The sequence below is a fragment of the Vulpes vulpes genome, chromosome 6, assembly GCF_048418805.1.
Source record: "Vulpes vulpes isolate BD-2025 chromosome 6, VulVul3, whole genome shotgun sequence".
NCBI lineage: Eukaryota > Metazoa > Chordata > Mammalia > Carnivora > Canidae > Vulpes > Vulpes vulpes.
In genome coordinates, this window is record NC_132785.1 from 8,654,573 (window position 1) to 8,680,906 (window position 26,334).

The following is a 26,334-nucleotide window of genomic DNA, read 5'->3' on the forward strand; positions in this document are numbered from 1 at the left end:
GAATCAGACTCCAGCTGCCCTATGGAAAAGTATACAATTTTATGTTTTAAAGCTTTTATTTTCATTTATTTTAGAAAGAGAGAGAGCACATGGGGAAGGGGCAGGGGAGAGGGAGAAAGAGTCCCAAGGAGACTCTGCACTAGGCATGGAGCCTATCCTGGGGCTCGATCCCATGACCCTGAGATCACGCCCTTAACCAAAACCAAGAGTTGGATGCCTGACTGCTCCACCCAGGTCTCCCAAAAGTATATTTTCTAAAATGTTTTAAGGTTAGCCACATTCACAGCTTTAACCCAAGAAGGTCAACCCACTATTCCAGGTTTAAATAGAGATATAACCCCTAGACATGGAGTACTCCAGACCTGTTCTAGATTTATCCTTTATTATTTTAGTATTTCATTAAGATACAATTCACATACCATAAGATTCACCTTTTAAGTGAGTGTATAATTCAGTTGTTTGTAGCATATACACAAAGTGTGCAATGATCACTATCACCTAATTTAGGACATTTTTTTTATTAGCCCCAAAAGAAATCCCATTCCCGTTAGTAATCATTTTCCTTTCCCTCCATTCCCCACATCCCCAGACCCTGGAAACCACTAACCTACTTTCTTTCTTTACAGATATGACTCCTCTGTACATTTCATATAAATCTAATCACATAATATGTGGTTTTTTTCTCAAGCTTCTTTCACTTGGCATAACATGTTCACAGGTAATCATGTTGTAGCAGTTATCGGCACTTTGCTCTTTTTATTTTTTTTTTATTTTTTTATTTTTTTACTTTGCTCTTTTTAATGGCTAAATAATAGTCCACTGTATGGATATTGCACATTTTGTTTTTCCATTCATCAACTGGTGATTATTTGGGTTGTTTCTTCTATTTTGCTATTATGAATGTGGCTATAAAGTCATGTACAAGGTTTTGTGTAGACATATATTTTTAATTCTCATGGATCTATAAACTAGCAGTTGGTTTTTGGGTTATATGTTAACCCTGTGTTTAATTCTTTGCAAAACTGCCAAACTTCTTCAAAATGGCTATACCATTTTATATTCTGATCAGCAATATATGAAAGTTGCAATTTTTCCATGCCCTTGACAATATTTGTTATTATCTGTCTTTTTTTGATCATAGCCATTCCGGTAAGGTAAAGTGGTATCTCATTGTGGTTTTGATTTGCATTACTCTGATGACGAATGATGGTGAGCATCTTTTCCTGTGCTTATTGGCCATTTGTATATCTTTCTGGAGAAGTGTCTACTCAGATCCTTTGCCCATTTTTAAGTTGAGGTATTCATCTTTTCATTAAGATGAATTTTAAGAGTTCTTTATATATTCTGAATACTAGTTCCTTATCAGGTAACTATTTACAACTATTTTCTCCTGTCCTGTGCATTGTCTTTTTCTTTCTTTTCTTTTCTTTTCTTTTCTTTTCTTTTCAAAATTTTTTCTTTCTTTCTTTCTTTCTTTCTTTCTTTCTTTCTTTCTTTCTTTCTTTCTCTCTCTCTCTCTCTCTCTCTCTCTTTCATTTTGATTTTTGAGAGAACAAAGTTTTTGTTTTTTTGCATGTTTAGACTAGAGAGAACATGTAGGGGGGGAGGGCCCATCTATGGAACCAAATGCAAGGCTCCATCTCACAACCCTAAGATCATGACCTAAGCCAAAATCAAGAGTTGGACATTCAACTGAGCCACCTAGGCACCCCAAAACAGGCACCAAAAACAAAGTTTTATAGAAAGCCACAACAACCCACAATTTGCAAAAAACTGAATGTATTTTGGATGATGGCAGATTAAAAGTTCATCAGACCAACTACCTCACCTCACTTTGAGGGCAAATAGAAAAGCTAAGCAAAATGTAAAATGAATTCATTTAAAGATCATTAAAGAGGTAGACCAATGACAGGAGCTTACCAGCCAACTATTAGAAAAGGAAAATGACTTAGGTGAGCCCAGGACTTTTGAGGTAGGGTTTTTTGTTTTGTTTTTTAACTTTTTCTTTATTTTACTGTGAAAACTTCAGAACACTTAACATGAGATCTACCCTCTTAACAAATTTTTAAGTGTACAAGGCAGTATGTTAACTATGGGAACAATGTTGGACAACAGATCTTTAGAACTTATTCCCCTTCCTTAACTGAAAATTTATGCATGTTGATTAGCAATTCCCCATTTCCTCCTCCCTCCAGATGCTGGAAACCACCATTCCACTCTATGATTTTATGAATTTGACTATTTTAGATATGTCATATAAGCAAAATCACCTAGTACTTGTTCTTTTGCAACTGGATTATTTCTCTTATCATAATGTCCTCCAGGTTCATCCACGTTATGATAAATTGCAGATTTTTTTTAAAGCTGAATAATATTCCATTGTATGTATATACCATATTTTCCTTATCCATTCATCCCTCAATGGACATTTAGGACATTTAGGTTGCTAACATGTCTTGGCTATTATGAATAATGCTGCAGTAAACATGGGAGTGGGAGTGCTAGTATCTCTTCAAAATTCTGATTTCAATTCTTTCGATAAATACCCAGAGTGGGACTGCAGGATGATACAGTAGTCCTAGTTTTAGTTTTGAGGAACCTCTGTACTGTTTTCCATGGCAGATACACCATTTTGCATTCCTACCAGCAGTATACAAGGTTTCCAATTTCTCACATCCTCCCCAACACTTGTCTTTTGATTTTTTTTTATAATAATCATCCTGAGTGGTGTAAAGTGACAGCTCATTATAGTTTTTAATTGGTATTTCCTTGATGATTAGTGACATTGAACACTTTTAACTAGTTTGGTGTCAGGGTAATATTGGCCTCATAAGTGAGGTGGGGAGTGTTCCTTCCTCTTCTAGTTTTTGGGAGAGTTTCTGAAGCATTAATGCTAATTCTTCTTTAAACAACTGGCAGAATTCATTAGTGAAGCAAACTGGAACTGGCCTTTTCTTTGTACAAAGTTTTGTTATAGGTCTAGTTGGATTTTCTATTCTTGAATCAGTTTCAGTAGTTTACATGTTTCTAGGAGTTAGTCCATTTCGTTGAAGTCATCTAATTTGTTGGCATGTAATATTTGATAGTTTCCCCTTATAATCCCTTCTCTATCTGTAAGGTGGTTAGTGATGTCTGTCTTCTTTCATTCCTGATTTCAGTAATTCAAATCTTCTCTTTTATTTTCTCAGTCACTCTAGCTAAAGGCTTGTCAATTTGTTAAACTATCCACAGAACCAACTTTTGGTTTCATTGATTTACTGTATTGTTTTCTATTCTCTATGTCATTTATTTCTGATTGCTTTGGGTATATTTGCTCTTCTTTTTCCAGCTTATTAAGGTGGAGAACTAGGTTTTGAGATCTTTCTACCTGTTTAATATAGGCATTTACAACTATAGATTTCACTCCAAGCACTTCCTTAGCTGCATCAAGTAAGTTCCAGTATGGTGTATCTTTGTTTTCATTCATACCAAAGGATTTAGAAATTCTCTTGTGATTTTTTTTTGACCCACATATTTCCAAATTATTTGTACACTTCCAAAATTTTCTTTTGCTATGGATTTCTAAATTCATTCCATTGTGGTCATATTCCTTTGTATAATTTCAATCCTTTTAAATTTACTGAGAATTATTTTATGGCCTAATATATGACCTGTCCTGGAAAACATTACATGTGCATTAGACAAGAATGTATATTCTGCTGTTGTGAGGTGGAATGTTCTATAGACACCTGTTAGGTCTACTTGTTTTATATGTTTTTCAAATTTTTTATTTCCTTGTTGATTTTTGTCTAGTTGTTCTACCCACTATTGAAAGAGCAATAATAAAGTCTCCAACTATTATTATTGAATTGTGATTTACCTTTAAAAAGAGCTTGTAGAACAAACTGGTTTTCAGGGTATAATCTGGGATTCAATCTACTCTGGAATAGATCTGGAGAGTTTTCACTAAGTCAAACAACTGGTGCTTAAGGAGACATCTGAGACATCTATATTTTCCTCTTTCCCTGCTGCACATGTTCTTTGTACTTCCACTAGTACTAACCAAATCCCAAGGGCAACTCATCTCAGCAGAGCTGGAACAGATGCCTCAGATGTTCCAAAATTAAGCAATGTTACTATCCAAAAAATGAAAGACTTGTGGCTTTCAACTAAGAGAAAAGCTGTGGAGACACTTAACAGGCAGTGAAATAGAGGATCAGTTTTAACCCTGGGTGCTTAATAAATGCAGATTCCTGGGCTGCATCCTATTCTCAGAGCAGGCCCCCAAAACATGTATTTGAGTGCTTCCTAGACAATTCTTACACACACACACATACACACACACACACACACACACACACACACACACAGAAGTCTAAAGCTGAGGAGGCTGGTTGATAAGAGTGATAAGTACATTCTCCCAAAGGGATATTTATCTCTAAGAACATATTTCTATAGTTCATGGAAATGAGTACTTAATTCGTGTTCACAGAAATACTTACAAATACACCATGTTTCAGAATCTATACTACCTGGGCAGATTATTCTGGTGTTGAGCACAGGGAGGTTTTCTTTGCCGGCTGCCACAGCTGGACCAGGGCCAGAGTCAGTCTGGAAACGAGTTGTCCGGCCATCTGGAGACCGAGGGGCAGGTGCAGTTTTAACTGTTGGCAAAATGTCCCAATTATAAAAAAAGAAAGTAATGATAAAGTTATAAAAATAAGCAAACCCTCATAAATTCAGGACACAAAATAATTTAATACACATTTAGGTCAATTAACAGAACTGAAAATATTATGTTGTGTTTACCTATTTTTTTTTTTTTTTTACCATTGTTTTCACTTCGTTGAGATTTACTGTATGGAGGGATTTGGCCACAGGTAGATGTCCTGATAACTCATTTCAAACAGACGGAGATCAGTAGAAAATACAGGCCTAGCATAATTAAAGGTCAGTAATACTCCCAATTTGAATGTGGCTAACCCACATTCAAGGATAAAAAGAAATGTTGAAGCCTGATGATTTTTTAACTTGGCATGTATGTGTTATAATGTATACCGCCAATGCAATCCTTTTGTCATAAATGTTGGGTGAATGATCGAATTTAATTAATGTAATTCCCAGAGCTAATATGTGAAACATTGTCTTCCATACATGAAAGGAAAAGTTTTTTTTTTTTCTGAATGAAGCCAATGTTTCCTGCACTTCTCAATTAATTATATATTCAAAACAAAGATTTGCCCAAAACAGTTCTATCATATTCTTATAAATGTTCAGTACATTTAAAAAATTATTCCAAAACAAAATTACTTTCAAAGCAAACAACAAAAAAAGAGATTTAATTTTGTCTAAACTAGGGCAATTTAATGGAGAGCAAATAGTATCTTTAACTAATTTAGGAACTATTGGCAGGTGTTTAAAAAAAAGTATTCCTCAAACTCAATTTAAAAATACTCAAAAATTTAATTATCTTTACTCTCCCTAAGACTAATTACAGACTAATCTTATTAATCTTACACTCTCTTCTCTCTCTTCAAAACAGTCCAGTTGCACTAAAGAAAAGCAGCAGAACAGCCATTTTTTTTTTTTTTTTGGACAGATGGGAGACCTGGGGCTAATTTCTAATAAAAACAACTTTTGATATTCATCTCTGATAAAAACCAGAGAGCGTCCTAGTGACTAAGATTGATGTAACATTGTAGGTAACTAAATTAATGTTTCATGGTTCTTTTTTAAACATAACATCTCATTGATCATATTAATATACTGTATTGTACATCTCAGGCATATGAATTATTGCATAATTTAATAATATTACGAATGCTCTTCAAAAAGTAATGATTATTTAATACAGAAGTACTTCTATTGCTACTGATTCCCACTAAATTGGATTACTAGCTAGAAAATAAGATCAAATATTGCAACATTAAGGTATCAAATGTTGTAACACGTGTAAATTTATGTCTATTTCAAGATCAATATTTATAGCTGCATACCTTTCTTTTTTAGTTTTCTTTGCAGACTACAATGGAAGTGTTCAGTTCATGAAAATATACTAAGATGGATGGTAGCTGGTTGGAAAACCATTAGCAATGAGCACTAGAAAACCAATCCTCCAAAGAGATCATTCCTTATCTTAAGGGAAATTATTAAGCAGCATACTGTAAGAATGCCATTGTCAGCTCTACTAAGTCAGCTTTATTAATGAAGGCATACAAGTCCTACTTATTAAACTCTAGATAAAGTAAATTTGAGATGATATAATCAAGCTTTGAAAGATTTTGACGGGATGCAATGATAGTTCCAAATTGAAAAGATAAAAATTCATAAGGATGAGCATGTATGACTCTAATCAGGTTTAAAAAGTCACTCGCACAAAATAGGAGACCAGGTTTATATAGTATTACAGTACAATACTTCATGCCAAGAAGAAATCCTGGGTAGCCCTTATAACATAAAAAAAATGTGCAGAAAGAGTAGTGTATGGCTATCAATTTGTTATACACTACAGAAATATTTGGAGGATTGTGTTCAAAATGGGGGATCATATTGACCAATTGAATGCAACCAGAAAAACTAAAAAGTTTGAAATCAAGTTAAAAATTGGTAAAAGAATTTAGGAGATAATGTGAAAAAGATAGAAGGTGTGGGAAGAGGATATGATGCCATGAAAGCTGTTTTCAGAATCATTTAAGGGCTGTCATGTGGCAGATTTATCTTCAATACTGTGAAGAGATATATGAAATTGCTTTGAAGCTACCCATAAAGCACCAAATGTCAGCAGTTGTTACTGTTAACATTATCATACATGAAACATTATCAATTAGTGTGCTGATGGGTAGAAATTTAAGGAAGAAAATATAAAGCCAAATATAAAGAAAAGCTTTCTAACAAATAAAAGCTGATCTTAAGAATGGGATGTATTGAAAGTGAGTGGTGGGGTGCCTGGCTGGCTCAGTCCGTAGAGCTTGCGACTCTTGATCCTGGGGTCGTGGGTTCGAGCTCCACGTTGGATGTAGAGATTACTTAAAAAAGAAAAATAAAATATTTAAAACAAACCGAAAAAAAGAAAGTGAGTAGTCCAAAGGCTCAATGCCCATCTGTCAAGACGATTATCAAGTATGTCTGTACTGGATTATATGCTGCAACAGGGACCTTTAAGGTCTATGAGGTGTAAGGTTAGAGAGCTAGGTTGTGTGCAGGAAAAGGCACATATGAAGCCTAAAAGGGCTCAGGGTTTAGAATATGCATGCATTGGTTGTATGCCAGACAGGTGAGGTCTATAAGGTCTACTTCCAAAGTTTTTAAGAGTTTTACAGACAGTAAGGAGTACTCTTTCAAAGCTAATGTAATTATAGCAGCAGCAGTGGAGGGAGTAGTTAATAATAGTGAGAAAGACAGCAAACACTCCTTCACAGCACTACGCACCACACACTATTCTAGGTGCTCCACATACATCAACTTCTCTAACCTTCACAACCAGTGGGCACGTCATTATCACTATTTTACAAACGACGAAACTACAGAGAAATTAAGCAATCTGCCCAATTGCATTTGTAACGAAAGTAAAGGAAAAGCTTAATGATTGCTGTTCTGATTTAACAGTGTTGACTTTTCACTAGGACTATGCAGTTATTTTCATATTATCTTCTCGGCCTCATTAATATTTTAATTTCTGCTTTGCTCTATTCTAGTCAATTAATAAGTATTGCCTTATACCATGTGCAATATTAAAAGTATAAATTTATCTTCAAACTTAAAAGGTAGAGGCATAATTAATCTTCTTCAAGTGACTACATGTTAATTTCCTGGCAAAAATAATTTCAGTAGAGACAGGGCTGTAATTAGATGTCCAGTGATATTGTAGATTAATTTAGCAATTAAGAATTAGCAAACTGTCCAGGCTGATCAATGGGATCCCAGGGACTGGGACTGCTAAAATTATTTAAGTGGCAAATTTTGTGCATGTGCAACCTGCAGCTTTCACGTAATTCTCAAAGGCCCTGTGGGCTAAAAACAGGTTAAAATCTGTTGATTTAGGTGTTTCTTCCTTTTTCCTCAGGAAAGTTAAGATATTTAGCCATTTTGGTACCATAATCCTTAGTTTATTATGACAATCTCCAGGTTATAAGATAAAAAGGGATGAGAGTGTACTTGACAATCACCAAAATTTTATCTTTATAATTTTAGTATTCATGAATATCTAAGCTTTAACTTCTGAAAATCCTTGTTAAAAATAAAAATACAAAGCTTATTTCAAACCAATAAGCCTTTTGAAAACTAAAAGCAGAATGGGATTCTATTTAATTGTGAAATAATTATAGTTTTCTTACCAGTTAATGACTCTTTTGCATCATCATCTTTAGATTCTTCTTTAGATTCATCTGTTTCTGTACTATCGTTATCAAATGACTGGTTAACTGGTTCACAGGGATGAACGGTCTGGTCATCCATAACTTTAAGTAGTAAGTAGGGAAATATGTTTGCACAAGTAAAAATAAAATCCATAAATATTAATATATGCTTAAAAAGTAAAATGAAACATAAAGCAAAAGAAATTCCATATTCACAAATAAACACTAATAAATCCAACTATAAGTTACAACCTGTAGTGTTTTCAAATATTAGTTTTTTATATTAAAGTTAACTTGAGCCCACTACTAAAATTCTAAGAGAAGTATATACAATATATTAATACAAAAAATTAAAATATAGGCAGAATCTTTATAGGCTCTTTTTTTTATGATTGTATTTATTTATTCATGAGAGACACAGAGAGAGAGAGAGAGAGAGAGAGAGAGAGAGGAAGAGACACAGGCAGAAGCAGGCTCCATGTAGGAAACCCAACGCGGGACTCAATCCCAGGTCTTCAGGATCCCACCCTGGGCTGAAGGCGGCACTAAACTGCTGGGCTACCCGGCAGCTTAGCAGTTTAGTGCCGCCTTCAGCCCAGGGCATGATACTGGAGTCCTGGGATCGAGTCCCATGTCAGGCTCCCTGCTTGGGGCCTGCTTCTCCCTCTGCCTGTGTCTCTCATAAATAAATAAATAAAATCTTAAAAAAAAAAAGATTCCAATTAGGTGAAAGATATTTAAAATTTTTTAATTATTAAAGTAATTTTCAATGTTTCCAGTGTATTTTTATCCTTGAGATGTTAGTTTCTATATCATTACTGTACTGATCCCACTAAAGCAAGAAATAGTATAAATTTCATTCTAATGGTTTCATCTTCTGTCCTGCTTAAAAATTGTGTGTGTGTGTGTGTGTGTGCACAGTCTGACCAACATGGAAATTCCATTGTGCTTACAATATAGGGATGATGCTAACTTCAAAAGCTAATTTTGTTCATGTGTACCTTTGCCGGCTTCTTCAATGACTTGCCTCACTGCTTTCTTTAAACTGTTTGCCCGCAACATTATTTCCTTTGGTTTGACAGCTTTCTGGGACGGAGGTTTCGCAGGGTCATCCACGAGTTGTTCTTTGCTTTCACACAAGGATTCTTCACTGGAAGATTCCACGGTATCTTCTTCTACAATGACAGAGCGGATGCCTGGGACAACGGGGGTGGCCTGGGAATCTGTGTGCAAGGCTTGAAGCAGTTGTTCAAGCTTTTCATTTAGGACTGAACACTATGAAAACAAAAATACGGTAATGAATTTTCATTTGGTGGAAATGGAAAAGGACAATTTGAGTGAATCAGTTCTGATTTTAGAGGAAAGATGCCTATATTAATATTTACCAATTAATTGGCTATCCATTATACATGATACAGCTTATAGATGAAATAATTTATCATTTAAAAACAAGAGCACAATTATGTAAATTTTTAGGTGTGCTTCTGGAATATCCCAACTCTACCGTCTTTGTATCAGTAGTTTTCCTTATAAGAAAATCTCTATCATCATTATACAGGTATTTTTCCTTGAAAAGAACAAACATTTCACTACAAAGTGACACATTTCACAAAAAAATTATGTTATCTTACAAAACACTGTGTAAGCTTTTTTTTTTTTTTAATTAATTTTTATTGGTGTTCAATTTACCAACATACAGAAAAACACCCAGTGCTCATCCCGTCAAGTGTCCACCTCAGTGCCCGTCACCCATTCCCCTCCAACACCCGCCCTCCTCCCCCCTTCCACCACCCCTAGTTCGTTTCCCCGAGTTAGGAGTCTTTATGTTCTGTCTCCCTTCCTGATATTTCCCAAAATTTCTTCTCCCTTCCTTTATATTCCCTTTCACTATTATTTATATTCCCCAAATGAATGAGAACATACACTGTTTGTCCTTCTCCGATTGTGTGTAAGCTTTTTTTAAAGTGATTGATGAATGGTACCATTTTGATCATCACAAACTGCAGGTCTGGCTGAGTCTTGGTAAGCTCTCCTTCAAAGCTTTGCTTGTGAAAAGGGTGAAAGGTGCCTATGGGATTACTGGCTCAAAAAAAAAAAAAAGAGCAAAAAGGAAAATGCACAAGGATAAAGAAGAAAAAGAAGATGGAGAAAGCAAAAACCAGCACTCTGCCCTTGTTTCTGTCTGCTTCTCTCGAGTGACGAAGGGTAAAGAAACACGAAGGCCTGAAGATGTTGCTACAACTCTCCTAATATAGCTTTTCTCACCACATAGATTCCTGTCCTTTCCTTCTCCATTTATTTGTCTTTGATGTCATGCTAAGACAAGGCTACGGCAGAAACTGTTAAGAGAAAAAAATATGGAGGCACCTGGATGGCTCAGCGGTTGAGCATCTGTCTTTGACTCAGGTCATGATCCCGGAGTCCTGGGATCGAGTCCCATATCAGGCTCCCCGCAGGGAGCCACCTTCTCCCTCTGCTTATTTGTCTGCCTCTCTTTCTCGTGTCTCTCATGAATAAATAAATAAAATCTTTCAAAAAGAGAGAGAAAAAAATACAGCCAGAGAGGTATTCTATTTTCTGAAGCTCTCCATTGAATAGAAAAACAAGAAAGAGGCTGAAAATATCAAATGTTATGCTTCTTTCTATTTCCTTTTCCTTTCACTCCATGGAATTACCATCTACAGCATAAATCTGGAGATCATTCCTTTGCAAGCCCAAGAAAGCCAAACCTTTTGTAAGAATGCCCGGCCTTGAACATATGAAAGCAAAGAGAGTAGCTTTTAATCTTCTTACTTTAGCCTCAGAAAGCTTATAAAGGGGGGAAAAATCTATAAAGAAAAAGGCAAAGCAAGAAAAAGAACCCACAAAGAGGCCAAGGACCATAATGTCTGGGGATTCCAAGGAACCATGCTAAGAGTGAGCCTGATGATCAGTTGGCCTGGAATCAGAAAGCCATCCCTCTCCACACTGGAACACCACCTGCCCAGCATTATCCCCTCTGTGACCCCACTGTGGGGCATTTCTCCTTGGGGATGCCAATCTGTGGGGCAAAGGGAGCTGAGTTACAAAATTCAGGATGTCGGATGGTCTTCAGCAATGCAGGTTCCCCACATATTCAAGGGTAACCATAAAATAGAATATGTTTTCGTCCCTCAAATCTGATTCAAAAGTAGTTTTTCTCTTGATTTAAGATGTTTTGGCAAGAAAGCCACTTAATCAATTTAGCTGTGAAACACAGTTCAATGTTAATGTTGTCAGCAAAAAACTTTCATGCCCTGAGGTGACCCGCTTACTTTATTGGCCATGGCATCGGCTGCAACGGTGTTTTCCAACGTTTTTTCATATGACTTCTCTACTTTAGCAACAAAGTCCTTTACAGTTTCACATAGTATCCTTTAAGGAAAAGAAATTGTGCAATTCAGTAAACCCTGTAGGTGGATTCAGTTTGATGTACAAACATATTTAACAACAGGCACAAACAGGTAAATTGCCAAAGCACAGGGACCGTTTGTGTATAAAACCCATACTTCTATCTGCTGTGTAACACATACTAGATAAGCTCAAGACATACTGAGTGATAAGCGGAAATGCACACGAATAAAGTGTATACATTGTAGTAAGGTCATAACAAGCCTTTCTCAAATATTTAAATTAAATTATTGAGAAGAGTATTTATAGATCTCATTTTAATAAATTAGCATTATCCCCAGCACCTTACATATTTTCATAATAGAACTTGCGATGTTAAAAAAAAAAAAAAGAGGATTAATTTGTCACTTAATGTTGTTACTGTCACTCTCCTATTCATGATCTGTTATCTCAAAAGTATATTGTTCCTGAAGAAGAGATTGTGTAACCAACCTGGCACTTGAATTGAGTTATATTCTCCTTAAATCCATTTGTTTTTTTCCCTTAAGATAACCAGCAGTCACATGCAAGACTAATTTAATTTAGAGCTTGTTAGTGTCAACAATATACGGTTTACTTGTTTGTCGCTTTTAATTACATTCAATTTCTTTGCAATAGAAGTAGATTAAAAGAAAAAAATAATATGAAACCTTAACACTAACTAAAATATGTCTTTCAAAAGTCTTTGGGACTGGTGCTGGATTAAAAACAACCCAACAGAACAGTATGTGACTAGCTTTTTGTAGCAAGAACTAATAGTGATTCTGAAAACAAAATCAGACTATTTTAAAATAATAATATTTCCCTTTATTATGGATATAGATTGAAAAATTTGAAGGGAAAAAAAGCAGGCTCTGGCAATTATTTTTTTCTATTACACTCAACAATTTTCTCTGGTATGTGAGTGACATAACGATTATGTTTCCAGATATTTTAAGTATCATGACATCAAGCCATTCCATGGATATAGTACACCCACACCCACTCCAAACCTTCACATTTATCATCTCAAAAAGAATTGAATTATTCCTAATAATTTTTGTTTTCTTTGTTTTTTGGCAACCATTTCTAGCTTTTACTTGGACAAAAAGTAATATTTCCTAACCTTACATCTCTTTGTTGGCTTTTTAAATTCACATATATTCAGAGACTCTAGCTTACTATTAGAGATGCATTCATGTGCTTCACATCAATTTTGGTCTTCTTTGTTCATGTACAGTACTTTTATGGAACATTTTGGAATGTTAAGGCAGGCTGTCATGAAATTCCTTCTATGAACCTTACTGAAAGTTTCTCCAAGATGTCCCATCCCTAAGGAGAGGAGACACTGACAGTTCTCCCTCTTTATTTAACTCCGAAATAGAGGTTTTCATTGCTGTTATTACAACTGTCTTGATTTATCAAGACAGTTTTATTTATTTATTTTCTCCTGTTAAATGTGTGAAATTGCATATGTCATAACATTACCATAGCCACTTTTGCTGGTATTTTGCTAACTCTTAGGGACAGAGCCTGTTGGTCCATCAGCCTACGAATGAAAGTGGCAACAATAGGGTCATGTTGGAGATGGAGGCTGAAGGAAGAGAGTATGACTGTGTTAGAAAATACTTGTCAAGTAAGTGGTGGTCTATCTTAGGATCCAATAAGTTTCATATTCCAGAGGCATAAAATATTTATACTTGTAATAAAAATTAACTTGCTATTACACCTAAATAATGAATGTAGAATTCTTAAAACTGAAATAAAATGGACACCTAAACATGGCATGATTCAAAATCATACCACCTGTGAACCGGCAAATTGGAGAAAAACAATTTTAAGATGTATTTGCCATAGTAACAGGAAAGACATTCTCCACATGATACAGTTTTCTATTTTGATGCATAAAGATTTCTGGAAAACGTGCAAAAATCAAATAAGTGAGAGTGGAATGTGGATTTTCCCATAGAACTATAAAATTATATCTTAAATCATCGTTAGTCATAATTTTGACAAGATAATTTCCAAGCATTTTAATTCTTTTAGTTTTGTTCTCTTCCTTCCAAGTTGAGCACAAATATGCAGTTGCTATTGCACCAAATAGTCAGTTGAAGCTAACAACAGTCCATATTTAGCATGCTGGATGATTTCCACTCTCATCACAACTATATTATTCATGAGATCTATACTTTTTATTACCAGTGTCAGTATCATCATTTATCATTTTACCACTTATTTTTTTAATAGGGATAAATGACATTATATTATGCAAACACTACAGTAAGAAAAATATGGCAATGATGCCCAAACAGATGCAAATATTGGCAGGCAGGGGTCATCCTCTGAGAATCTGAAAAATTAATTTTCCATCTTTTGTAAAAAAGTTCCAATCAGAAATTAAAGATGATTTACAAGTATCAGTGCATAATCTATAAAAACCCTTAGCTATCTCTGTGTTCCGAGGAAAGATTCTAACAACTGTGTATCTTACCTCATCTATTCAATGACAGAGGTTGCCTAAATTATCTCTAAATAGATACCAGATCTGAAATTCTGTGGTTCTATGGCAATAGTTCCAACCTTATTATTTTTTCTGGCTAATGATCCCATTTTTTTTTCTTTTCTTTTCTTTTCTTTTCTTTTTTTGATCCCATTTTCTAAGAAGTTTTGTCTACAGAGAAAATTGGATTATTATTTTTATTATTTTTTTATTAATAAATGACACCCATAATTGCTAATTAATCCTTCTGATTCTCTGAAGGTAACCCATGTTACCATACCAAACTGACAAAATTTCAAAATCAAAGAAATCTTAACATTTTGTTGGTTAACCCATAGTAACTACATTAGTTAACCTACACGCTAGCTATGTTAATGGATTATAGCTTTTCCATCAGTATTTTCAGCATTTTAAAAATAGTTCAAACAGCTTGGGCTCCTGGGAATTACCATTTCATAAAACAAATATAAATATGCACAAGATTGTTAAAACATCCTGCCTTAATATTGTATCATTTAACAAGTAGATGGCATTAACAAAGGAAGGGAATTCCATGTTATCTAGGTGGTGGTTACAAGAATGTGTATGTGAACATATGTACGTTTATTCCTCTTTCTCATCACTAAATTATACCCTTATGATTTGGGCACTTTACTGTGTATATGTCATACCTTGATAACAACAAAAAAAATTTTTTTAAGAAGGGAAAACTATTATAGACTTTATAAGTCTTAAAGGGACATACAACCCAAATGCAATATGTGAATCTTGTTTGGATTTTGATTTGAACAACTCAACTATTTAAAAATAACTTTGAAATAATTAGGGGAAATGGTATATGGGTTGAGTAATATATATGCTCTTAGAGAAGTATGACTAATTTTATTAGACTTTTTAATAAGATTATTAGGTATATACAGTGAAAGCAGAATAAAATAATTTCTGGGATTTGCTTAGAGATTGTAGCAAAGGAAAGTGGGAGTAGATGACAAAATTTTGATAAATACTGCCATATGATGGGTATGGTGGGAAACCATTATACCAGTCTCTCTACTTTTATGTTTGTTTGACGATGTTCATAACAAAAATTAAATTTAAAATATATCACTGATAAAAATTTACTACATTTTGTCCTTTCTTTTCTCTCTTGAACCTCTTTATGGAAAATCCTGTAAAATTTTAATCCGGGGTTATAAAGGCAGGTTGCTGGGCAGCCTGGGAGCACAGATGAATGACAAGAGGGGGCCAGGGTTGGAACAAAATCTGTTTAGAGGCAAATGAGCTAGTCAGAGAGAAATCCAGAGCTAAAGCTAATAGTAGAGCCTAGACAAAGAGCCAGCCCTAGGTCAAAGAAAAAATTTGAATGTAATTGATTAAAACATGAGATGACGATACTATAATTTAATATAGCACTCTGTAGTTTACAAGCTCTATATTTATTTCATTACTCAACTTAATTCTCCCAACAGTTCATGACGGAGACAGGACAGGCACTCTTTCCATTCTTATGCTTGATAAAACAGACATAGGCCACAAAGCTACCAAATGGTCAAATCTCAACTAGGACCTTAGATTTACTTCTACTTGGTCCAACCCTGTGATTTACAGTGGTTTTCAAGCTGTTTCCCAGAAATACTTCAAAGATTCTGCAAATACTTCATTCAGATTTCATTTAGAAATATAAAATATAATTTTTTACATGTTCAGTCATTGGAGATCTTAGACAAATAATATGCTAGCTTCAACATTAGAATTCATTTTTTTGTGCAAATCTTAGACTATATTTGATACAGTTTCCAGTTATTCCTATGTTTTATTTCAGTTACATGGTAATAAGGAAATTGTCTTCAATAGTCAAAATAAGATACAGAAATAACTAGAAACTGGATCAAATACAAAATTATAACTGTCATCTATAATCTTATTGTTTAATTTTTCTCATAAATGATTAATAATTTAATCCTGTCCAATTTATTAATGATAAAAATAGAATTTTAATTTTTTAAATATTGGAATTCTATGTAAGATTTTATTTAACAAAAGACAATGTTATAATAAATCATGTCTCAATTAAAAATATGTAAGATGTATAGAAGGCACTAATTAAACACATCAAACACATGAAGGCTAAAATTAATGAATGCTAACTATGAAAGATGGCCATCTAAACTATGAAATGTGGCCAGATAAAATATTTACTTGAGTGCATCAAAGAATAATCATTTTATAACTTGTTATACTTTTTCAAAGTTTCTATTTCAGCTTTCCATCTTTTCTAGCTATATCTTCTAAATGTCCTATTGAAAAAAAAAGCATTTGGTTCATAGACCAAGGGTGGCAAATGCAAATGTCTTCCTCATAGAAATAACTTAAGAAGCACTTAAGGAACAACTTTAGTATATAAATTTGTCCCAAGAGGGGGAATACAATAGGGAGTGCTGAGGCCTGGGGCAAACATGACATATCTACATTTCACCATAAGGCAATCCACTTCATCAGAAAACGCCCAACCAAATGACAGCGACAGAAATCCAGCAGCAAACACAAGAGTCTGCAGCCCACCTCTCTGCACAACCAGTGTGCTCTCCTGCCTTAAGCTGTTCAACTCCTCTTCTATCACTCAGCCCTGTTTCCTATTCCTGGGGTTTATGGCATCCACAGTAAGTGTCACTACATTTATACTGTCACACACAAATTTGTTTGAAATGATTTAGCTTATCTTCCCTTGATCCTGTGCAAAGGAAGTATATAACATACACTAAAGTTGGTGTATTTTGCCTCCACCAATTCCCTAATCCCTCACTCTCCTTCTTCTTCTTTTTCTCCTCTCTCTATGTAACAGTAGTATTTCCTAGCCCAGCCAAAATCCTAAAGTATACTTTTACCTTTGGCTTATCGGTTGAAAATTTCAGTGGGTTTCACCCTTTTCTCTAGTTGACTTTCTTGATTTCAGGACATCAGTATAGGATGCTTCAAAACTGAATTCTAAATTCCAGGCAGGCAGCATTTGGGATAATAAAATCAAGTAGCTCTGGCTCCATGTACAGAATCAACTTAACTAAAATCTGATAACTTTGAATTAAAATATAATTATGTAATTTAAACATGCTGATAAATGTCATTTTGAAAAATCTCTTCAATATCTTCCCTTTCCTGATGTAAACAGTTCCTAAAGAGTAGTGTTTATGGAAATAATAAACTGTAGTGAAATGTGTTTTCCATAGTATATTTAATCATCAATGCTTCTTTCTTATTTTTTATTTTATTTATTTAATTTTTTAATGGAAATTCTATTTAGTTTACATATGAGTGTTCTTTAAATACGAGCTTGGGCTAATTAAACTCTAAACACTTACCACACCATTCTGATAAAAAAATGTTTCAGCCTAGGCAGCCAAAAAAATCCCTCTAAATATATACTCTACTGCAAATAAGACGGTAAAGTGATTTTTTTAAAAACCAAATGCAAGTTTAGTATATCTAATTCTGTAAGCTACTTCATAGGTTTTTTGGGGGAAAAAATTACAAAGTGACATAAATGGTAGGAATGAGCGTTTTCACCATACAACTATTTCATGGCTTCATCACTCACTTGGCAGATGATATGATCACTGCATGTTCATCAGAATTGAGGATTTTTGTAAGATGAGCTGCAACTGAGTCCTCATAAATTGTCATCTGAAAACATAAAAAACCTACACTGTATTATCGTTGCTGACATTCATACAGCTCAGTTACTATTTCTTCCAAAATGGGACCACTCAGGACACACATGACACAAGGCAATGACTATAATGAAATATATAAAAGAGTCATCATATGAAATAAATACTTCCTTTCAGTATAAGGCTTTTAGTTTCTGAAATTCCTTAATCTGAATTAAGTAGTCTTTAAAAAATCCATAAAATCCATTAAATTAAAAAAATGTTGAATAGCTGAATACATAAAGAACTCCTCCGAGTCGGCACAAAAAAGCAAGCACCAGATGACCCGATGAAAAATGGGCAAAAGCCTAGAAGCTTAAAGAGGAAGGTATACCAATGGTCCACAACCGATGAAAGGTGATCAACCTCATCGAGCATCAGGCAAACACAAACTAAAACCACCATGCGGTTCCACTGTATCTGCCAGCAGAGCTAAAATGAAAACAGAAGCAGCAACCACACCTGGAAAGTGCCAAGTATTGGCATGGTTGTGGAGCAAGAGAACTCTCAGTCACTGTTGGTGGGAGAGCAGGAGTTGATACAAACACTCCAGAAAACTGCTGGGTGTCTATCAAAGCTGAACATGTGCATATACCATAGGACCCAGCAATTCAATTTCTACATATGTATATGCCCCAAAGAAATGTGATGTGCATTCAGCAAAAGACACGTGATAGAAAACATTCACACAACATTCATTCGATAGTAGCATGGATAACAGATTGTAGCACATCTGGGCAATGGGATACCAGGGGGCAATGAGAATGTGTGATTTACAGCTCTGCTGCAATATGGGTGAACGTTAGACATCATGTTGAATGGAAAGATTCAGAGAAGGGCTGCTTACAAAATGATTCATTTTATAAACACAGAAACAGACAAAAATAATCTATGCTTTTAGAAGCCAGGAGAGAAGTTCTTGGGGTGGGAGATGGGGGTGATGAATGGAAGGGGTGCTGGTGATGTTGCCTTGCCTCGTGATCTGGGTTCATTTAGCTTGTGGAAACTTACCAATGGTACATTTATGATCTGTGCACTTTCCTGTATGTATAGTTCAATAAAAAGTTTTTTAGAATGTTGAGTGCACTGTCATACAACCATGTATATAAACATATCTCTCGGGCATAATCAAAATGCTCAGGGAGCCCTATATCCCCCTTTCTGTTTGACTCAAAATTTAACATTCTATTGAAAGAACATACCTTCCCAATAAATAAAAATGTGCACAATATTTAAATAGCTTCAATTGAGAACCTTCCATACAAATTTTTGCCTCAAATATACACCACCTCATATGGTTCAAAAATTCCCAGTGTAGGGCAGCCTGGGTGGCTCCGCGGTTTAGCGCTGCCTTCAGCCCAGGGCGTGATCCTGGAGACCCGGGATCGAGTCCCACGTCGGGCTCCCTGCATGGAGCTTGCTTCTCCCTCTGCTTGTGTCTCTGCCTCTCTCTCTCTCTCTCATGAATAAATAAATAAAATCTTTTTAAAAAAATTCCCAGTGTAAATCACATGCTGTGTTCCAGCTGGTCTCCTATGCTCTTCTGCTCTACTCAAATATCCTTCCATTGCTTCTTACCCATCAGTACCAGTTTACTTAGACTTAAAGGAAGATCCAATTACCACCCCTCCCTCCGCAAAGCCTTCCTGACTAGCGTCTTCCCAAACAGATCTCATTCCCGATTTCCATTTAATTCCACCAGTGGCTAATCAGTATGTTACTCTTTTGAATTTCCACCTTACTTTTTTGACAGGCAGAAAGATGGAAGGGGAGGAGCCTCAAAGCCTCACACAATATTGTGTTCACTGGCAAATCCACTTCACTCATCTTCCAGTCTAAGCATTAAAAGCTGCAACTTGATAGTCAAGATCAGAAAAATGAAAATACGACATTTTAAAAAGCAATGAGGAAAAATATTTTTCAAAAAAGATTAGTTTTAATTTCTTTTCCCTACAGGACAGATAATCATAAAGCCTAAGAACGTAAGGGAAATATTTTAAACTCTCATTAATTCCATTTGAATGGACATGTAAAAACCCAAGCGTTTGTCTGTCAAAAATAATCAAAGGCAAAAAAGACAACCACTTCCAGGGGAAAACGAAACAACCTCTCTGTCCAAAGATAAAATTATTGATGTCACTTATTAACCTACTGTGTAGTCACTTAGAGTCAGGAAGTTAAGGTAATAATAATTATTATTTTTATTCTATATCAGGCACTGTGATTAAGTATTCTGTATGTATTTATCCCATTAATTGTCCTGTTTTACAGCCAAGGAGCTTCAGGCTCTGTTGAGTTGAGCAATTTGCCCAAGACCTATAGCTAATGGAGAAAAAACCAACTATGGGACCATGTCCATGGCTTACCTACCATATTGCCCACCCGCCTCCAAGCAAGCCTTGGTCTTTATTTAATGGCATTTACTGAACATAAATTTTGTCATTTCTTAAGTGTATTGTAACAGCATAGTTGGGATCTCTATATCTCTCCTACTCCTTTCAAACCATTCTCCACTTCATGACACAGTGATTTTTTTCTAAAGCACAAATCTGATCATGCTACATTTCTCCTTAACACGTTTGAGGGGATTAGTCAAAACTCTTCAGCTAACATGCAAGACCTTCCAGGGGCACCTGGGTGACTCAATCTGTTGGACGTCTGCCTTCAGCTCAGGTCAAGGTCCTGGAGTCCTGGGATTGAGCCCAGTGTTGGGATCCCTGCTCAGAGGGGAGTCTGCTTCTCCCTGTCCCTCTGCCCCTCCCCTCACTTGTGTTTTCTCTCTCGTTCACTCACTCAGTCTCTCTCTCTCTCTCAAATAAATAAATAAAATATTTTTTAAAAAAACATGCAAGACCTTCTATAATTCCCCGGATTCTCCATGATCCAAACCCTCCTTCCTTCCTCTGTCATGTCTTTTGATGCTCTTCCCTTGCACAACATGCTCTAACTCAATGGTATCACTTGCAGTGCCCCAAATGTACCAAGGTCCTTACTATCAGGTTCTACGTCATGCTCTTTTTCAACTGGCTAATTCCCACTTCTCTTCTTTTGTGCTGAAAATCCAGTATAGGTACAACCTCCTCTGTAGAGACTTCCCTGAACTTGCCAGACTAAGAATCCTCTCTTATGTGCAACCATTATACCCTGAAAATAACTTAAACATAGCTAATCCTTTATTGTCTGTCCCTCCCACTGGAACCGAGATTCTCCAACTTTCTGGCCTCACAGCATCTTTAAACGTCTGAACGATTTTGTCACAATATCCCTAGGCCAAGAGGAATCCCTAACAGTAGGTAAATACAAACAACTTAATAAGTTCTTATGTCCTAACAACTTACTAGCCATTTGAAAAAACAGAGAGTATAATTTAAAAGAAACAACAGTATCTCATTGCTTTCTTAAACAACTAGCTGTGAGCCTGGGGGCACTGTATACACCTTAAGCCTTGAAATCAGATTGGACAGTAACAACCTCATTTCCTACTCAACACTAATTTGTGTGGTGTTTGCTTTTTATCACAGTGACTACTAAAAACCTAAGCTTCACAAAAATATGCTGTCATCAGAAGAAAAGGAGTGCAACCTAATGTTTAAACTGTCCAGTACTTCAAGCTAGTAGTCTGTATGGTGTCTGACAGATGTTGAGTATTACAATTAAATTTTCTTTGAAATTTAAAACTATCTCACGGGAGCCCTCTGAGCTCACCGCAGTGCCCTGAGGCCACTATGGTGCACACAGTTTGGGAACTACCATTTCTAAACTAACTGAAGCAATAGGGCAAGTCTTCTATGTCCACTCCCAGATACCCACGGGCATTTAATATTGTTAAATTAATGAAAAAATAAAGTTATAATATCTTACCATGCTGTTACAAAGCAGTGAAGAAACAGAACTGGGGGAGAGAAGCTTTCAATAAGAGTAAATTTAAAAACAAATTAATAGGAAGAATTTCATTTCCAGAGAGTTGAGGAAACTCTCTCCTGTTTTAGGGGAGTCGGTGGAGATACAGCAGCTCACACCTTCTTTTTGATGACTTATCATTAATAAATAAGCATCTATTGACTAGTGTGATTGGGGTATGATACAAAACAGATTAAAACTATGACTCCTGAAAAAAAAAAAAAAACTATGACTCCTGTATCAAAAAAGGTTTTAATCCAATTGGAAAGCAATAAGAATCTGGTTTCTAAGAAATAGATGAAGCCAGAGGGCTTTGATGCCAAGATGACCATAGTTCCAAAAGTGTTTGGTATTTAGACCAAAAATTAACAATAAGAATTTTTTTTATTAACTGTCCACTTTGTGCCAGTCACGACACCAGATGACAAAACAATGGTGAATGAATAACACATTGCCTGGTCTTGACAGTACAACAGCACCAAGATAATGGAAGGTGACAATGGAAGGGGGCTTTGGAACTCGTGAGGAAGGAAGTGGTATGAGGGCATAGGGGATGAGGGATGGCTTCTTAGAGCAAGTGATACCTGAGGTGAGGATAGACATGAACTGAGCCTAATGTCACTGGGGGGATACATACTCATTCACAAAGGGGTAGAGGAGAAAAGAACATGATGGCAAGGGGACTTCACGTTAAATGTAAATAATATGTTTTCCAACATGGAGTATTAACAGAATCATTGTTATTGAAGGAAATCATGGAATTGTTGTTTTTGCTATGTTTAAAAATACAACAGCAAACAGAATTACTAAATTATGGCCATAAGGAATTAATCAATAAAACTGTCACAATTCTTTAAGCTCTGCAATTCTACGATGCCAGCGGAATGCTGAGTTAATAAGATAATTAGGAAGTTCAACCACATTTGTGCCCTTTTTAGGAAAACTGGAAAAATAATAATTTCACAATCATGCATAAAGGAATTTAAAATGAATACTTAAAAAAATATAAGCTGGGAAATTAGGTTAAGCCCAAGAAGGAAGGTTCAGCTTGCTTTTATTACAGTTTTAAGGGAAAAAAGTCACATGGTGACTAGTCGGGGGTGATATAGAACACTCATTTAACTTTAATCTTAAGGCATGCTATCCTTTTGTTATGAAATATTTTAATAAAAAAACAAAATAAGTTTCAATTAAAACCTTTTTAGACTAAAAAAAGATTTTTTCCATGTAGTTAGCAACCATATCGCATATTTAGCAACTATATATATGTAATAAAAATAAACTGTGACCTTTATTTTATGTGCTAGGAAATAGACAACTCTAAATAGAACAAAATAATTTTTCCTTTTGTCCCTTTGGGGATAAAATTAATAAGATTACAAAAATACTAAAGAAAAAAGACTGGTTTCTATAAAAACACGATCATTTTATAGTTAGATAAAATAATACTCTAAAAATGCTGCTGAAAATAAAATAGTAAACATATTAATCTTTAATGGTAATTATCTTTGAGTGTCAGGGCTATAAGTAAGGTTATTTTTTCATATATTTTTGTCTTTCTGTATTTTTTAGAGGCAATTTTTGCTACCTTTAGATCAGAAAAAGGTGTTAAATTACAACTAGCTCCTTTAAGGAACAGCTCCATGTATCTAGTTATCATTCCTTTCCTTAGTTTTGACAAGTTCATAATTTTCTTAATGAAAAAACAAAAACTTCAACTGTGAAATAAACAGATGAATTTTCCTAGGAGGAAAAGTAAATTATTATGGATTAAATGGTCTTGTCAGTCAGAAAATAATCCTTTGAAAATTGAGATCTGTTTCAATTCTCTAGTGCTTTGAGGTTTAATCAGAACCCTGAATCTTGGGATCCCTGGGTGGCGCAGCGGTTTGGCGCCTGCCTTTGGCCCAGGGCGCGATCCTGGAAACCCGGGATCGAATCCCACGTCAGGCTCCCGGTGCATGGAGCCTGCTTCTCCCTCTGCCTGTGTCTCTGCCTCTCTCTCTCTCTCTCTGTGACTATCATAAATAATAAAATAAAAATTAAAAAAAAAAAAAAAGAACCCTGAATCTTTAATAACATCTAAAACTATAGTTATTACTGATCTGTAGCAGACATGGAATGAAGGGAGCTGTCTTTCTTCTTCTGTTTTATCTTGATCAACAGGCTTAACCTGGAAACTTGTAATGGTGAACCCTCAATGAGGCAGGCAAAGAAGGAAGAGAGAAATTATATAATACCCTGCTCGCAAGTATCGGTGTGTTTGAAAATTGCTGAATTAACACCTAGTCAGATAGGTGTCCATTGCCAAAGCAGCAGATGTGTAAAAGCTAAATGGGAACCTGTCATTGGCTGGTCTTCCTGGGAGCCCTGCTGGTAAAAGGAGGCAGGCAGGTGGAATAAATACTCAGGGAAAACTATCGGGGTGTGGAAAGGGAACTTGCATGCCTGGTGCTCTACACACATTCCTTAGTTTCCTCCTCCCAACACTGGGACCTTGCTCTACAGATAAAGTAGTGGCGGCCCATGACAGTGAGTGATGTGGCTAAGTTCACAGTTCCAGGATAGTGGTCATGGAAGGATTCGATCCTAGATCATAAGGATTCCTTCTTCTGGGGCAGGGGGACTAGAAGTAGTCAACGAGCCCACACCCAAAATAATAAAAAATAAAATCAAGTAAATGTGCTACTATATCTTATAAAGTTTTCTATTTTGTTCAAGATATTTACCCGTTTCTCCAAATGATAAATAGGCAAAGGGTTAAAGTCTTACATAAAATTCTTCGGATGCTTCTGGAGGTTCTGGAAGTAGAGAAGCCTTTGGTGGCAATTTGAGTTCATAGGTCATTATACTCCACCTGAAGAGAGAAAAATCTTTGGTCTAAAATTCATTTAAAATTTCATAAACTGCCTTTGTTCTCACCTCATATGTATACATATGCACATATATGTGCGAACTATTGTCTCTGAAACAACCAAATATTTCTCCGAGACCATATAATGAAATAAGTCAATCGGAGAAGGACAAACAGTGTATGTTCTCACTCATCTGGGGAATATAAATAATAGTGAAAGGGAATAGAGGGGAAGGGAGAAGAAATGGGTAGGAAATATCAGAAAGGGAGACAGAACATGAGAGACTCCTAACTCTGGGAAACAAACTAGGGGTGGTGGAAGGGGAGGAGGGCGGGGGATGAGGGTGACTGGGTGGCGGGCACTTAGCGGAGCACTTGGCAGGATGAGCACTGGGTGTTGCTCTGTATGTTGGCAAATTGAACACCAATAAAAAATAAATTTATTATTAAAAAAATGAAACAACCAAATATTAGAAATTTGGTAATCTCATAAAATGCTGAATTCATACTTTATGATTTCCATATCTTACCAAATCTCTGATGAGTGACTTCCGAACTTTTTAAAGGCCATGACCCACAGTAAGAAATGCACATATGTAACAAAACTTCCTCTTCTTTACTAGTGCAATGCATTCTGACTTTTCTCTTCTTTTCTGTTTCACTTTTTAAATAATGTTTGCTGCAATTTACTAACTGGATCACACAAATTAGTAATGGGTCACAACCCAAAGTTTTAAAACAATGTCCCAGATTAAATAAGTGCATAGAGCAATGAAAAATAAATCATCCTCTCTGTGCCAACCAGTCTTGCCACATCTGCTTATACATACATGAAATGAAAAGTAACTAAATATCCTTTCTTAAGAAAGAAAGCATGGGGTTGAGAAGAAAATATTAATAGAAATAATAATTTCTTAATACTTGAAGCAAATTTATTTCATGAGCTGTAAATATTAATTTCAAACTCAACACTGAATCGTTTGGTATTAATGAAAAGCAATCAACTCCAGATAAATCCAGTCATCATCTAAATAATTTCAAAATTTGGGGTGTGTTATACTATATGTTGGCAAATTGGATTTAAATAAACATTTTTTTTTTTAATGTGGGAAGAACAGTAGGGTAGGCACATTACTGTTGTCAGTAACAGGATGTGAAATCAAGACTTTACAAAGACACAAAGCACTGTAAAAGCATGAATCTTAAGAGAAGCATATCATGGCTGAAGCTAGTAATAGAATGTAGAGGAAAATAATCCCAAGATTAGCATCAGTATTTAAACAGAGCTTAATACATCATTCAAACTAACAAGTCTTGGCATAAAAATCCAAATTCCCAGAAAATCCACCCCCCCCCCCAAAGACATAGTTTGTATGTTAGGATATATAAACCACATACTTGTAGCTACTCTTCATCTCTTGACATGAATATACTATCAAGGAATATATATTTGGGCACACAAAGCCATTCATTCATTCATCCATGCAACTGACATCTATTGAACATTTCAAAATGACAGACAGCATTCCTTGGTCTGGAAACACAATGCTGATTAAGACTTTCCAAATGAAGTTTATATTCAGGTGCAGAGAACACATAAAATAATTAAACTCAGTGGATATCCAAAGAGGGAAAACCACAATTGGAAACATGAAA

At 35.4% G+C, this 26,334-nt stretch overlaps 1 protein-coding gene across 5 annotated transcripts in view; it reads right to left on the reverse strand.

Moving 5' to 3' along the window:
- The window catches only part of DGKH (diacylglycerol kinase eta), a 176,902-nt gene that overhangs the window by 26,509 nt on the left and 124,059 nt on the right, over positions 1–26,334 (reverse strand). For all 5 annotated transcript variants that reach the window (XM_072760621.1, XM_072760620.1, XM_072760623.1 and 2 more), the window contains 6 exons: positions 24,597–24,681; positions 17,813–17,898; positions 11,627–11,726; positions 9,335–9,608; positions 8,313–8,435; positions 4,512–4,643 (listed from right to left, as the gene is read on the reverse strand). In XM_072760621.1, coding sequence (XP_072616722.1) covers positions 4,512–4,643; positions 8,313–8,435; positions 9,335–9,608; positions 11,627–11,726; positions 17,813–17,898; positions 24,597–24,681 — 800 coding nt within the window. The remainder of the gene's footprint in view (positions 1–4,511; positions 4,644–8,312; positions 8,436–9,334; positions 9,609–11,626; positions 11,727–17,812; positions 17,899–24,596; positions 24,682–26,334) is intronic.